This window comes from Alosa sapidissima, chromosome 19 (assembly GCF_018492685.1).
Source record: "Alosa sapidissima isolate fAloSap1 chromosome 19, fAloSap1.pri, whole genome shotgun sequence".
Lineage (NCBI taxonomy): Eukaryota > Metazoa > Chordata > Actinopteri > Clupeiformes > Clupeidae > Alosa > Alosa sapidissima.
In genome coordinates, this window is record NC_055975.1 from 15,998,215 (window position 1) to 16,012,278 (window position 14,064).

A 14,064-nucleotide genomic window follows, 5' to 3' on the forward strand; every position below is an offset into this window, starting at 1 on the left:
AAAATGCCAAACCCACTCAGTCAACACCCTGTTAATTTTCTTTAGATGTTTACAACTTTTGATCTAACATTTCGAGCCTAAAACGTGGTGGATCGAACAATAGGCGTAGACCCTAATATATAAGTTAAATAGTTAGAGTGCTTGTTTAGAAGTAGGGTCATTTTGTTTAATGAAAGAGCTTCTCCAGTGTAAAGGAAGCCCAGGAAACATAGTGGTTAAGATAAATAATTCTTTAAGATCACAGGGTGTGGTAAATAATTTGTGCTGCTGATACAGCAATTCCTTCAGCTAATCTGTGTGCCTTTCCTAGGTGCCAAGTGTGACTTTATCCTATCTGTCACTTCAATTTCTATTGTATTGCGACAAATTAAACAGTACCATTTGGTTCTACACTCAACACAACGTTTTTGGTATTTCTTTTTTAATCTGTACAATTTACAGTGTACAAAATATATGGTGAAATACATTACAAATACTGCATCATTCATCATTTTCACAGGAAAAGTGCTCAGTACCAACACAGCTGGAGACAGAAGCTGTCAAGAGTGCCTCTGTTGCCAGACTGCCTATTGCAGGAAGGTATCCTGCCTAGAGTCTGTTGTACAGTCCATTTCCCGATACATTACCCCCTGCTAAACAACATGTAGATCATTGTTGTGTAAACATTCCTAAATAATCTCTTTTCATGTTAAAATCAGTACCAGTCATCTTAATTCATTAATCATTTCCCTTTTTGGAAGCAATGAGAATTTCTTCAAAAAGATCTCCTATAATGTGTCCAGCAATAAGGCCAGCCCAGGTTATGACCAGTTATGAAAAAAGCAGTACTTAAGTGAATGACACAGTAATCAATGCATCAATGATTCTCCAACACAGAGCTCAAATACACGTATGTGATATTGTATAGGACAGGGCTGCAACCTCTAAAAATCCACAGACCATTACAGAGACTCATCAGTCCTGGGGACATCGGCACATTAGACTATCTTAAAGCATCATTCCAATTGATGTACTGTATCACTATGATCACTGTTCTCTGTCCACACACACACACACACCAGATGTATTTGGTGACCACATCTGACACAGACTCATGCTCCTGTTCCAAGCAATAATACTGCAATAGTATAGTGCACACTTAATTTCTTGCATGATTGAAATTACTTTTTTGCATGATACAAATGAAGCGACTTGCGAGTGTAATTATAAACACTGCAATAAACAATCACTTTGTGATTGCGGAGATAATTGTGGAGAAGGCGGCATGTGTGTTTGGAGTGCAGGGCGGAGGAGCTATCTGCGCCTAGGAAGCATTGGAGCTCTGTTTAGTGTTGCTGATGGCTTCAGGGGGCAGATGAAAACATTACATAACCCACTTCAATACACTCTGTCACAACGTAACAGACAAAGCCCATAAAAGCATCTCGCACTTACACACAAACACACATACATACATGGGACCTTTCCACTTGTGAAGGCAACTTTGCAGACAATAATAAAACTAACAAAAAAGTCCTCTAAAAATAGTGTATATCTTTTTGCTGTATATATTTTTTGCTCAGAAGCAAATGTACTCCCTTATCTATCCTATTGCGTGTACTAGTGTTTAAAATACTACAGCTGTAGTGGGTGAGTGTACAAGTACATATTTGGATTATAGTCCTCATAGAGGTTAACACACTGCCATAAAAATGAACTACATTTTTTTAAAAGACAAACTCACAACCTTAAAAATGATTCAGCACAGGGAAGTGCGTGCCCTTTTTAGAGTTACAACAGTATTATTGTCTCCTACAGTTTGAGTGATCTGATGTGCAGCATGTCGGCGAGTTTGCCCTCCCCCTTCTCTCTTATTTTTGCAGCGGTTTTCAAAAAAATGCAGATATCACAGGAAGTTGGTCTTGAGTTGGATGCTGGGCGAGCTCTTGCTAGGCGGCTGCGGCGTGCTCTTGGTGCTTGAGCGCTCCTGGTTGCCCTTAATGGCCGCCTCGAGGCGGGCTTTCATGGCGGGCGCCGCGGCCATGAGGTCACGCAGGACGGAGGGTTGCTGGGGCCCCAGCCGCATGAGCTCCTGCAGGGCCCAGGCGTGCAGCGAGCGTGAGGGCCCGGCGGCCGACGCCAGCGCGTTCTCGTCCAGCAGGAAGGAGATGAGGACAGGCAGCAGCACTGATACCAGCTGGGGGCCTGAAACAAATCCACCATCACAGCATGAGCTCAATCAGCCATGAGGGTATTAATCATCAATCATTTCCACATGACTAGTAACCACTAATCACTCAGCTACTCCCCACACCCTGCCTATCTAATCACATTCATGACACCACTTCATCACTAAGTGCACACCCTCTTCTTTCATCACACAAGTATGTAGCAGCATGGAGTGCCTTGTGTTTCGTTGTAGCAGTTTCTAAAATCTAGTGGCTGTGAGTGACATATCCTCTGTAAGATGTATTGTCTTATAGTGTGCCTTGTGTTTATGGACCAGTTCCCTATACATGAATTAAGCCTAATCCTGGACTGAAAGAGAATTTAAATGGAGATTTCCATTGAAAAAAAGCTTCTAGTCTAGGACTAGGCTTTATACATCCAAACTCACGGTGCGTCTCCTCTGCTGCCTGCACTAGCGCCTCCAGCGCTTTGGCCCCCTCCTGCACAGCCTGGAGCTCCTCCTGCGTCTGGGGCCTCCGGTTCTCCACCTCGCGCAGGTAGCCCACCACCGCCGCCCCCAGGGCCTGCATGAAGGACCCTGATGCCCCAGCTGGGCTCTGGAACACAGAGGTCAGCAACTGGAAGCTTCGCCTTTGGACCTAAGCAGGGTAAAAAATCAGAGCAGTCAAAGACAGTCGCATACCAGGAGAGGTATCAAAAACGAAATCAGAAAAAAAAAAAAAAAAAAAAAACAATTCAAACTACATTCCCGTAGCGCAGAAGGGAGAACACTCAAACCAGCAAATAAATACAGCGGTTTCTTTGAATTTCAAGTATAACTTCAGTGGTTTGGCCTCTAAATTTGACGAGAAAACTATATCCACAGTGCTTTAAGCAGTGAAAAATCACCGTGCCTGAAGCGATCAGATATTTTTTATGTGGTTACATAGAACTATCTATTTTCAATTCCTAAAACAGTGTTTCCCATACATTGACTTATTTGTGGCGGCCCACCACAATATCAACATTGACCACCACACAATGCTTTTCCAGGTTGTACTAAATTGTGCTTAAATCTGGTTAGCATCATAGCACGCTGCGCTAATTTGTTAAAAACTGTTGCATTCAAGTTAATTCTGTTAACCTGCCACCACAAATATAATTCAATTTTGTGGGAAACACTGTAAAAGGTCCTGGCCCACGCCTGAAAACCGACACAGTGCCTGAGAACTTTAAAGGAACGCGCTGACTATTTGGGTATTTAGCTTATTAACCGTATTCCCCAGAGTTAGCTAAATCAATACATACCCTTCTCATCTCTGTACGTGTAGTTACTCAGTCTGACGCACCCACCGCTAACCTAGCTTAGCACAGGTTTCTCGAAGTAGCCGGTTCCTGCGTCAGACCGAGTAACTACACGCATGGAGATGAGAAGGGTATGTAGACTTAGCTAACTCTGAGGAATACGGTTAATAAGCTAAAGTCCCCAAAAGTCAGCGTGTTCCTTTAAGCCCTGTATCCATTCACCACAGTAAGCGCTAAAAATCAATACATCTGAAGGCAGAATGGAAATGAAATGAACAGTTAAGATGTTGGTGGACTGAGTGGTGGACTCTGACCATGGGGTCTTTGGCCTGGAGGTTGGTCTTGAAGCGCTGAATGAGGCGCGTCTGCAGCGGCTCGGCTGACGTGACCTCTGGACTCGCCCACAGCAGGAAGATAGTGAGGCCTGTCAGCAGGGTCACCTCATCGGCCAACGCCTCCTTACCTGCAGAAAGAGAACGCACGTAAACACAATGATAAGTACAGAACGTATGTGTGCACAATGGGAATTTGGAACAAACAAAAGCAGGTGACCATTGTGCAGTGCACAGCAAAGAGATGCCTCAGTAAAATGTACAGCAGTGCTGAATACTGCAAATCAAATGTGTGCATGAGGGTGTGTCTGAACTCAGCTTCCCACTCCCAGCTCTGAGTAAATGCATTGCATACGCAGATCATACACTACTCTACAGAACGGTGTATGATCAGCGTGTGCAATGCATTACCCATGTCTCAGTAGGCTGGAAGAGTAGAACAGAGAACATCACGATGCATGGGAGCAGCGTGTGTGTGTGTGTGTGTGTGTTTGTACACTCATGCATGCATGTGTATATTTTTTATAGGTGTCGGTACAGAGGGCAGTTCATATACAATGTATTATGTACCTGTGTCTCCACAGTCCAGTAGTGTCTGCAGAGCACAGCGCAGCAGGTGGCTCCAGGCTTCTCTGCTCTTCTCGCCACGGCTCAGCGGTGTGGACAGGACGCTGCGGAGGGCCTGGAGGGCCCCTGAGACCAGCGGGCCCCCGGCCGGCACTCCGACTCCTCGCACCAGCTCACACAGCACCCCAACCAGCAGGTACAGCACCGTGGGCAGAACACATACACTGCCTACAAAACACACACGTACACACTTTCTTCAGTGATTTTGAACTACTTAAACCAAAACAGAAATGCTAACAAATAACCGACAACCTATATAATCACATCACATACACAAACACACACACACAGATTCATATACTGAATATATATACAGCACATAACATACATACATGCACACACAGAATCTGGCACAAAATTACAGTGCACACATCTGCTCTCAAATACACACACTCATACATCCAGACAGATAAAACACACTATCTTACCCTCTGGGGAGCAGATGGAGGGTAGGTCTGACAAGATGGCCAGGGCTGCTGCCACCAGCCTGCAGTCGCTGGCATCGAGCGGAGCGCTGAGACCCGCATGCACCCCCTGTTGCCCCTGTCCCGAGGTGGGGCTCCCTCCGGCCAATCGGGGGCTGAGCTGCGGCAGCTTCCTGAGCAGCACGCACAGACACAGCTCCAGGGCCCCGAAGACCAAAGAGTGGCCCGGCACCAGGCCACCCGTGTCTCGACCCTCCCCGAACTCAGGCAGGGTCTCCTTCTCCGCTGCTCCGTCATCCACTGGAGGCCGAGAGCAAAAGGGATTTCAGCAATGTTGCGGCGTTACTACTCACGGTCAGTCATGTGAGCTGATTCATTTTTCAACACCCTCACTTATAAATGGGAAACACAGATGGGGCAAGGGAGACAGTGAGCCAGATAGCAAGCCAAGAGACAGAAAAAGGAAAGACTGACCAAGAAAGATCTGGGAGAGGAGGAGGCATGAATACGCAAAGAAAGGGAGATGGGAGAGAGTTGGTAAGACTGACTGACCCTCTGCGCTGTGGCGTTTCTCTCGGACGTGCTCCTGGGCAGCACACACCACCTGCCTGACCAGCTGCAGCACAGCCAGCTGCACCTCCACAGACTCCCGCGTCACCATCAGCCTGTGCAGCACCGTCAACAGCTCCACACTCAGGGCCTGGGGAAGGATACACAGCAGGACACACACACACAGATTTATTAATTTAGCAGACACACACACACACATTTAAATTTGATTGGATTGATGAATGCTGATTAAAATATCACAGTATTCAGCCAGATAGGAGCCTATTATGCACCACAAGTCACAATGTACTACAAAAGAGCAATAACCAAAAGCAAGACCTAGTGACCTGTTTTTCAGTCCGGCACTAAAATCTTGAAAACAAGTGAACATGAGGAATGCTCACATGAAACCACTGAAATTCAACAACAAGAATGGCTGGCAGTCTCAGCAGCAGCAGCAGCGCCACACAGATCCACCTCAGGACAAATACCACACATTCCTCTCAGAGCAAAGGCAGCACAGGGTCCATAGCAAGACACGTCGCCGCATTCACACACAGGCACCTCTGCTATGTGCTGTCACAGAGTGTCGCATTGTATTGTACAAGACACTGTGACCGGCCGGCATCTGCAAACAACCGTTAAAAAGTGCACAGTCTGTTCTGTTACAGTCCGGGATCATATGACAAAAAGGACATACACAAGAACAATAGCTCTACATAGAACCTCTTTAGAGGGAGATATATCAGACACTAAAGGTGCTAGGTGACTAAAATATAGGGACACCTAAATGTTCTTACTAAGTAACTAATGCAGTCAATAAAACAGTCATCTGTACCTACATTTCACTATAATTATCGCTCATTTGACCATAAAACGCAATTGCAAACTTCCAACGCATGTAAAGAATTTGACCTAATTCCAAAGTGTGCCACAGACAGCCTAGTGGTCAAGCCTCTGGACCCCTCTGACCATCATTACATTTGCTTTACTGTATGCCTACTGGAACAGCCCTCTGTTCCACCACAATCTCCCATCAACTTTTACCTAAAGGTCTCTGTACTGAAACTGAAGTGTTGTTCCTGACTTGTAAGTCACTTTGGATAAAGCCATCAGCCAAATGAATAAATGTAATGCAATGCAACACATTATTGATTATAAAACAGAGAAGTGGAGAGTTTAAGAGGTCTATTAATTTTAGTGTTGTCACGATACCAAAATTATGACTTCGATACAATACCTGCCATAAATACCACGATGCTCGATACTGAAACGATACTACGGCAAAATCCTAAAATATCTGAAAAAGAAAGGACTCATACCTCCTCCAAGTGTATTGAGTCATTTGTGTTGAATTCGGTGCACTTTTGTAGTGTGCAGGTCAATTCTAGGTTCTAAACTTCTTACATAATTATTATTTTTTTATAGTCAGTAAAATACTAGGCCTACTTTGTGTGAATAAGTCCTTTATTGATTGTTATAGTTCATTTACATTGTTTTGTTTTGGCAATAAAGTAGCTTTAAATAGCCAAACTAGGCTAAATCAAGGTCAAATTACTGCATGCAAATCACAGTTTTTTGCTATGCAGAGGGGCCTAATCTTCAGGCCATCTGAGGTACAGTATAGGCTACCCTAGGGCTTCCCGTGTTCATGGGATTTCTTTGACAGTTGCAAAGGGTCAAAAAAATGTGAGGATAGTCTTCTTTGCGCCCAGTGTACAAGTATGACGTTACAACCACTCAGGTCTTCGTCAGATAGGCCTACACCATTACCTGTTGCAATATATCTGTGCGCATTACTACATTACGTCTATTTCTTTGATAACATGATTTGCTACCACGAAATAGATAGTTTACAAGTTATGGTAATGTTATTCTGGCATGAACATTGCGCTTTCATCACGTTAGCACTATGATTACAGCTCGTTATGTCTCATCAAAAGGATTACAGCTCGTTATGTCTCGTCAAAATTCATTGATGAAGGAAGGTTCGCTTTATTCCAGAGAACCTCGTTTCACTTAGGCTAGACTAAAACAGAAGAGAAGAACTTGGCACTAACCATGTAGGCTAGTGGTGTTTTCTATAGCATATTCGTTAACCTGTCGTTCTTTGAACTCTTTAAAAATGTCGGGATATGTCTGTCAGGTGTTTAGCCAAGTTCCATGCGTAGCCTACTGCTTTTAAATGACTTTGAAACATATTTTACAAACGGGCCTCTGTGTACCTGATGGCTTGCCTTCAATATTCGCGTTGTATTTGAAATAGTTCCAGATTTCACCTTTTGTTTTATCCACAAGGCCGAGGACTGTTAACCTGACTCTCGCCAGATGAATTTCAGAAAGTCAGGTTAGAGGACTGTCGGCAAAGAAATATGTTGACGTTGCCTGCGCACTCACTCAGAGCTGCCTGCTTGACACGCCCTCTTGCCTAGATGCGTTCAAGGAGCAGTGAGAGCAGCAGTTCATATAGACACAGAACGTTATTATTTTAATAAAGTATCGATTCTAAAAACGTCGGAAATTGTATCGTTTTTTGCCTGAAAGCATCGTGGTTTTTGCGTGAAAGCAGGCTGGTGGCAGCATACACCGTGCAACACTAATTAATTTACCCATCATTCTACCATTATAACCATGACATTCATACCTGATCGTTGCCCACTTTGGCGCGGGGCCAGGGCACGTCCAGCAGGGCCTGCAGTGCTTGCAGACAGGAGGTGATGTTCTCCATCTGGTCCTGGGAGTGGGGGGAGCACAGGAACTCCACACTGATACCTACAGGGGTTTTAGAATTTTAGAACGAAAAGGGTGGAAATTGGTGCTTTTACGATAGAGATGTTAACTATCCTACAGTATAACACAGGCCTTGAAGACTAATTAATAAAGGTGTATCTGAATTGATGGGAAATTCAATTGGTTGGATGGATGATAGTAGGACAGATGGATCGACAGGACCAATCGTCAAAATTTCGGTGTCCACCACTCTAGTTCATCCAAAACAAACCAGAAAAGGGACTCAAAGCGCTAAAAACCGGAATTTTAAAAGAAAATGTAGGACTACGGATAAGCATGTACCGGTATTCATATTACAGTGTCACATAAGCAATTAAAAAAGAGCAGTTCATAAGTAGGGGAATGTGTAACTGTCTCTGACCCAGTATGAGGTGCAGTCGCTCAGTGTTGATGTCCTCGGGGGATTTGACGCTGCTCAGCGAGGCGGATTGGCCCATGGAGGTGGGCGTGACGGGGCGGGACAGGTTGGCGGGCCCCTCGTCCATCAGGATGAAACCTGTGCTGTTGAGCCAGAGGGCGCTGGCGTGCAGGATGGGCGCCCACGAGCCGCAGTAGTGCGGCCGCGCCTGCTCCAGAGTCTCCGCCGTGTAGAATGTACCGCCTAGAGCAGGAAGAGGATGAGGAAGGAGTGAGGGAGAGAGGGACAAGTGGAAGAAATGGGGTATGAGAGAAAAACAACAGCCATGCTTTAATACCATACAAGTTTATCTCACCTGGTGCGACCAACAATTACCATTATCTGTAGCTTCAATCTTCAAATGTAATTCATAAAATGACCATTTCATTGCACAAATACTTGTAATGTTGTAATTTTTGACCAGATATCCATGGACGATATCCAAACGAGATCTGGCCTATCTCGTTTAGAAACAGCCATGCTGCAGGCCGAGGGGTCACTCACCTGAGGCAGGCAGCTGCTGGGCGTACTGAGACGGAAGGGTGAGGAGCGCGTGGTCCTGCAGCGCGGCCAGCCACAGGCGGCTCAGGGTGGGAAGGTCCGTCTGCACGAACCTCAGCAGGTTGGCATCCGCTGCCAGCGGCCCGCCTGGTCCTACTCCATCACCCTCGTCTGCGTCCGGCTCTGTGGCGTCGCTCCGGCTGGCCGTCTGGACGGCCACGATGTAGACCTGCAACCAATAGAGGAACAACACGGTGCTTAGCTGAAGGGTTCTACACAAGGCTACATCAGACTGCAGTGCAGCTGCGCTCAAAATATCGGCATTGTGATATTATTTGTATTGTATTGCCGTATAAAGCCGATTTTAGCTTCCATGTTTTCCTAAAAACACCAGCCTACGTGCAGTGCCTGCACAAAATAAGGAGGGAAGGATTTTCGGTGAGCACACGTTTTGGTAGTCTACAACTGAAGCACTCCTCTTCAGGTGCTTGCTGACCGCGATGTCAACAAACAGGAAACTGGTTTGCCAACTTCCAAGTAAGCTAGTGCACAGAGCCCATTAAGTTCCAGTAAGATCTTTGATGACGAGTTCTTTCAAGAAAAAAAAAAAAAACCCCTAGCAATATAGAGCAACTTCATTCAAGATGAAAGCCCTTTTGTCTGTGCATGTGTTTGATGAACCAGTGCATTGAAGAGGTCTCACCTCTGCCCAGGCCTTGAGCACAGCGAGCGTTTCCATGGCCGCCGTGCCCTCGTTGTAGAGGAGGCTGGGCACCTCGCGGTCCCCCTGTACCCTCTGCAGGGAGGAGACCAGCAGCTCGTGAACACGCCGCACGTCCTTCAGCTCGCTCACCACCCCGCTGGAGATCCACGCACTGCACACCTGGACACGCACAAAAAAACACACACACACACACACACACACACACACACACACACACACACACCTAGTTAAGAAATTGCAAAGAAATACAGTACACACTCACAACCACACACAAACGCAATCCACCCCCATTAGCTTTACCACACATTGGTATGATCTGAAGAGGGACCTATTCCCATTATGTGTGAGATCTCTCAGAGTGATATAGAGCCATATTGTCTGTGATAAGGGGGCAGGAAGCAGACCTGGCAGGCTTTTGCGGTCACATCAGGAGGGGCATCTGCAGTGAAGGCTGGTCTGAGGGCAGCTCCCACCTGCAAGGTGTAGATAGAGAAGGGTCATAAAACACACTAACTAAAACACACACAAACACACACCTACATCCGCATTGGAAGACACATCTGCATCCCATTACATTTTTATTATAGTTTTTGAAAACAGGGTGAAGTACAACAGTACAAAACATACACAACCGCACCTCACAGATTCAAAATCAATGCTTTACAGACTACTACCAGCCCTACTCACTAATATGTTAACATTGATACATAACCGATAGTCTGACCGACCACGAATGCTCACACACAACCACACGCACAGTGTCAGTGTAATCTGATCTGGATGGCTCAGATGCTGAGGCTCAGGTGTTTTGATTCTAAAAATAAACGACGACCAGAGAATTCTAAGAACACACTCCAGAATGCCAGTCTTGCAAATCGTTATGATCACACACAGTTCATATGCAAGCATGAACTTAAAACAGAACATCAGACTTTCAAAATAATATGAAAGCACAAGAGTAAACCACTATTAACAAGTGATGAATATTAATGAACCCTGCAGCAGAAAGTGAAGAGATGAGACTCAAAGAAAAAGCAAACGAGACGAAAGAATGTTCAAACGAATACATCGCAGAGTGTGGCACTATGACGACACGGAAAGGTGTTTGGTGTTTAAGCCCCCAACCTCGTCTTCCAGACAGCGCTGCATGGAAGGCACTAGGGTTAGGCAAGGGTTAGGTTTTAAGGTTAAGGTTAGGCTTAGGTGCCTTGAAGTCAACGGTCACAGCGCTGCCTTGAAGTCGACGGTGTTAAAACACCATCGAGCACACGGAAATGGACCGAGACAGAAAGAGAGATTCTGACAAACAGAAAGTCAGAGTGGAATACTGGCAGGTAAGCCACAGAACAGTATTCGAGAAACACAGGAAGGAAGTGGGAGAGCAAGATGAGTAAGTGGCAGAAAAAATGAGTTGCAGGCAAGAGCAAGATGGGTGGGAAGAAACGAGTCTGTGAGTGAGTCTGTGGGGGTGAGCAAGTGTAGGTGGGTGAGAGTGGGTGGGTGACGAAGCCGATGAGTGAGAAAACGAGAGAGGGAGAGTGATTGGCTCGTACATTGGCCTGGTACTGCTCCAGGATGCCGTGTCCGGGGAACTCGGGCTCGGGGACACTGGCGAACTTGCGGATGACCAGCAGGAGGGTCTGCAGTCCGGCCAGCCGCAGCTGCTGGCTGTGGTCTGTGGCCGCCACAAACGCCATGCGGATCAGGTCGGCCAGGTGCAGCACCAGGAAGTCTGTCGGAGAGAACACAGGAGGCGGTTACTGAGCAGGTGGCACACGTTAACTTATCATCCAATAACAGGCAGTATGGAGTCAGTGAGCTGGTAACTGTAGTTGCTATAGCCATCAAATTCCACTAGGCGGCACATGGACACATGTATAAAAGGTGACATCTTTAAAAGACAGTACATGACCAGTGGAGAGGCTGATTTAGTGCCAGAGATTAGCACAAAATCCCTTACTCATTGTGTGTGTGTGTGTGTGTGTGTGTGTGTGTGTGTGTGTGGTAATAAATGAGAAAAAAAGAGGTGGTAGAAGTAGTGAGTCTGAACATGCGGGGTAGACAGATGACAGATGTGTGCATGCATGAGTTTATGTATTTGTAGGAATGAATGTTAATATGTGTATGTGTTTGTTTGTAAATGACTATTTTCCAGCTGCACTGACCGGTGGACTCCTGCAGGCGGCGCTCCTGGGCCAGAGCCATGTCGAAGTGGGCCGGGTCGGCACTCTCACACAACGCCACCACACGGCACACACACTCCACGGCAAAGACGCGCGTGGCCCAGCGCAGGCTGCTGAACGGCCCGTTGGACTCGGCACGCGCATAGAACACGGACGAGTCGTCGTCACGGTCGTCGTCCTGCTGGGGATCCAGCGTGCCTGCAGCTGTGCTGTCTGAGAGGGGCAGAGAGTGGGAGCTGACGTGGTGTGCACTGCATGTGTGTCGTATACGTGTTTCTGAACAGGTGTGTGTGTGTGTGTGTGTGTGTGTGTGTGTACCTAGCCTTGTTGACACCAGACCGCATATCTCAATTAAGAAAGGCTTCATTGACTTGTGGCTTGTAACCAGCAGTGAAATTAATCTTAAATTGGCGCATTAAAACCCTTACAAAATAATTTCAGAAGTGCCGCAGTTTACTCAACTCCAAAGAAATACACATCCATATCCGTTCAACCCTGTCACCATCAGCGCAGCCATTGACCATGAATATGTGTGTGCATTACTGTATGTATGAGTGAAGAACTGAGTGTGTGCATGTACAAGTGTGAGTGTGTGTATGTACAATGATTAATTCCACAGTGTCAGTTGTGTATGCAATGAGGTACCCCCTTGATGTGTGCCCAGACCCAGTGCCCACCTGCAGATGCCAGCAGGACATCCTTGCAGAGCTTGAGCCAGTGTGCCAGCTTGCCCGTGGCAGCCGAGCTCAGCATGTGGCCCAGCGTCTCCCGGATGTCCTGGCACAAGCGCGGGTCCCACTCACGGTCCAGAAGGCAGAACAGCGCCCCCTCCAGGCCCACCTCTTTAATGGTCACATCTGACACAGAGCGAGGAGTCGTTACTAATGTGTCATTATCCCCACCTAGTACCCCTAGTCCAGCCATTCTGAGCCCTCCTCTTAGCCATGACTTAGAGCCACAACATAGAAAAAAGTAAAACTCATTAATAAAACCAAGACCACTACAGTCAAACAGATGAAAGATGACCAGTCGAAGGTTTCATAGTGAAATTTCCATAATCAAATACTCATACATACACATATTTTCCTTCATTTAGTAGGGGTGTAAAGTACACGTATTCGTATCGTTTAAGTAAATGTTACATTCAAAACAGATGTGTGTCAAACGTACCAAAGGCAGTACCAAAGTTTCAAATCCGAGTTCCCCCACAAACATATTAAGTGGCGGACCATATGTTAGTTTACCTTTTCAAAATACCATTTAACATCAGCAATATTGTCAGTGAATTTTAGGCTTGCAGTACCTACAGACTGTACCGTTACACACCTATCATTTAGTAGACACTTTTATTCAACGTGACCTAGCTAAATGAATAATGTAAATAAATGTTACAACTTCCATGACAAATGAGTGGTGATTGAGTGTATCTACAGACAAAACAATCACCTACTCTCGTGTGTGTGTGTGTGTGTGTGTGTATAGTATTTGAATGCGAGTATGTGAGTGAGTCGCTGACCTAGTTGTGTGTTGTCCCGTCGTGGCAGCTCCTTGACCAGGGTGACGGCATGCTCACACACCTCTAGTGCCTCCCGCTGGGCAAGCTGCCTCAGGCAGGCCACCACTGCCCGCCGCAGCCACAGATACGAACTGCACATATTCACCTGCGCGCACACACACACACACACACACACACTTACATCATATTCTAAATAGGTATACCCACTCTTAACCCTCCTGGTGCAGACATATGCGGAATAAATGCCTTCAATTTAACCCAAAACCCCAATGCATTTAGGATTTGAAACACACGCTCATCACCATGTACACACAAGATTCACCAGAATTCTCATGATTTTCACAAAAAACACACAGTAGCCACCTTGCTAAAATAAGCCACAATAAACGTCCACATTTCAACCCAAAACACCAGCAAGTTTAAGAACTTCAATACAATCATCCTTGTACACACACACACACACACACACACACACACAGGTCTCTTCAAACCAACACCAACAAAACAGCAGCTGCCATGCCAAAGTAAGCCACAGCACACAGTAGCGGTCCAGCTCCAAAGCGGCAT

General features: G+C 46.1%; 1 protein-coding gene across 7 annotated transcripts in view; it reads right to left on the minus strand.

Moving 5' to 3' along the window:
- The window catches only part of heatr5a (HEAT repeat containing 5a), a 44,363-nt gene that overhangs the window by 15,295 nt on the left and 15,004 nt on the right, over nt 1–14,064 (minus strand). For 5 of the 7 annotated variants that reach the window (XM_042071492.1, XM_042071493.1, XM_042071488.1 and 2 more), the window contains 15 exons: nt 13,498–13,642; nt 12,659–12,838; nt 11,964–12,194; nt 11,352–11,530; nt 10,203–10,271; nt 9,778–9,957; nt 9,078–9,303; nt 8,538–8,777; nt 8,031–8,158; nt 5,390–5,537; nt 4,841–5,137; nt 4,356–4,580; nt 3,768–3,916; nt 2,597–2,807; nt 405–2,184 (listed from right to left, as the gene is read on the minus strand). In XM_042071492.1, coding sequence (XP_041927426.1) covers nt 1,886–2,184; nt 2,597–2,807; nt 3,768–3,916; nt 4,356–4,580; nt 4,841–5,137; nt 5,390–5,537; nt 8,031–8,158; nt 8,538–8,777; nt 9,078–9,303; nt 9,778–9,957; nt 10,203–10,271; nt 11,352–11,530; nt 11,964–12,194; nt 12,659–12,838; nt 13,498–13,642 — 2,907 coding nt within the window. In that variant the 3' untranslated portion in view covers nt 405–1,885. Of the gene's footprint in view, nt 1–404; nt 2,185–2,596; nt 2,808–3,767; nt 3,917–4,355; nt 4,581–4,840; nt 5,138–5,389; nt 5,538–8,030; nt 8,159–8,537; nt 8,778–9,077; nt 9,304–9,777; nt 9,958–10,202; nt 10,272–11,351; nt 11,531–11,963; nt 12,195–12,658; nt 12,839–13,497; nt 13,643–14,064 lie in introns of those variants that run through there. The other 2 variants (XR_006025317.1, XR_006025316.1) reach the window with 1 other exon arrangement.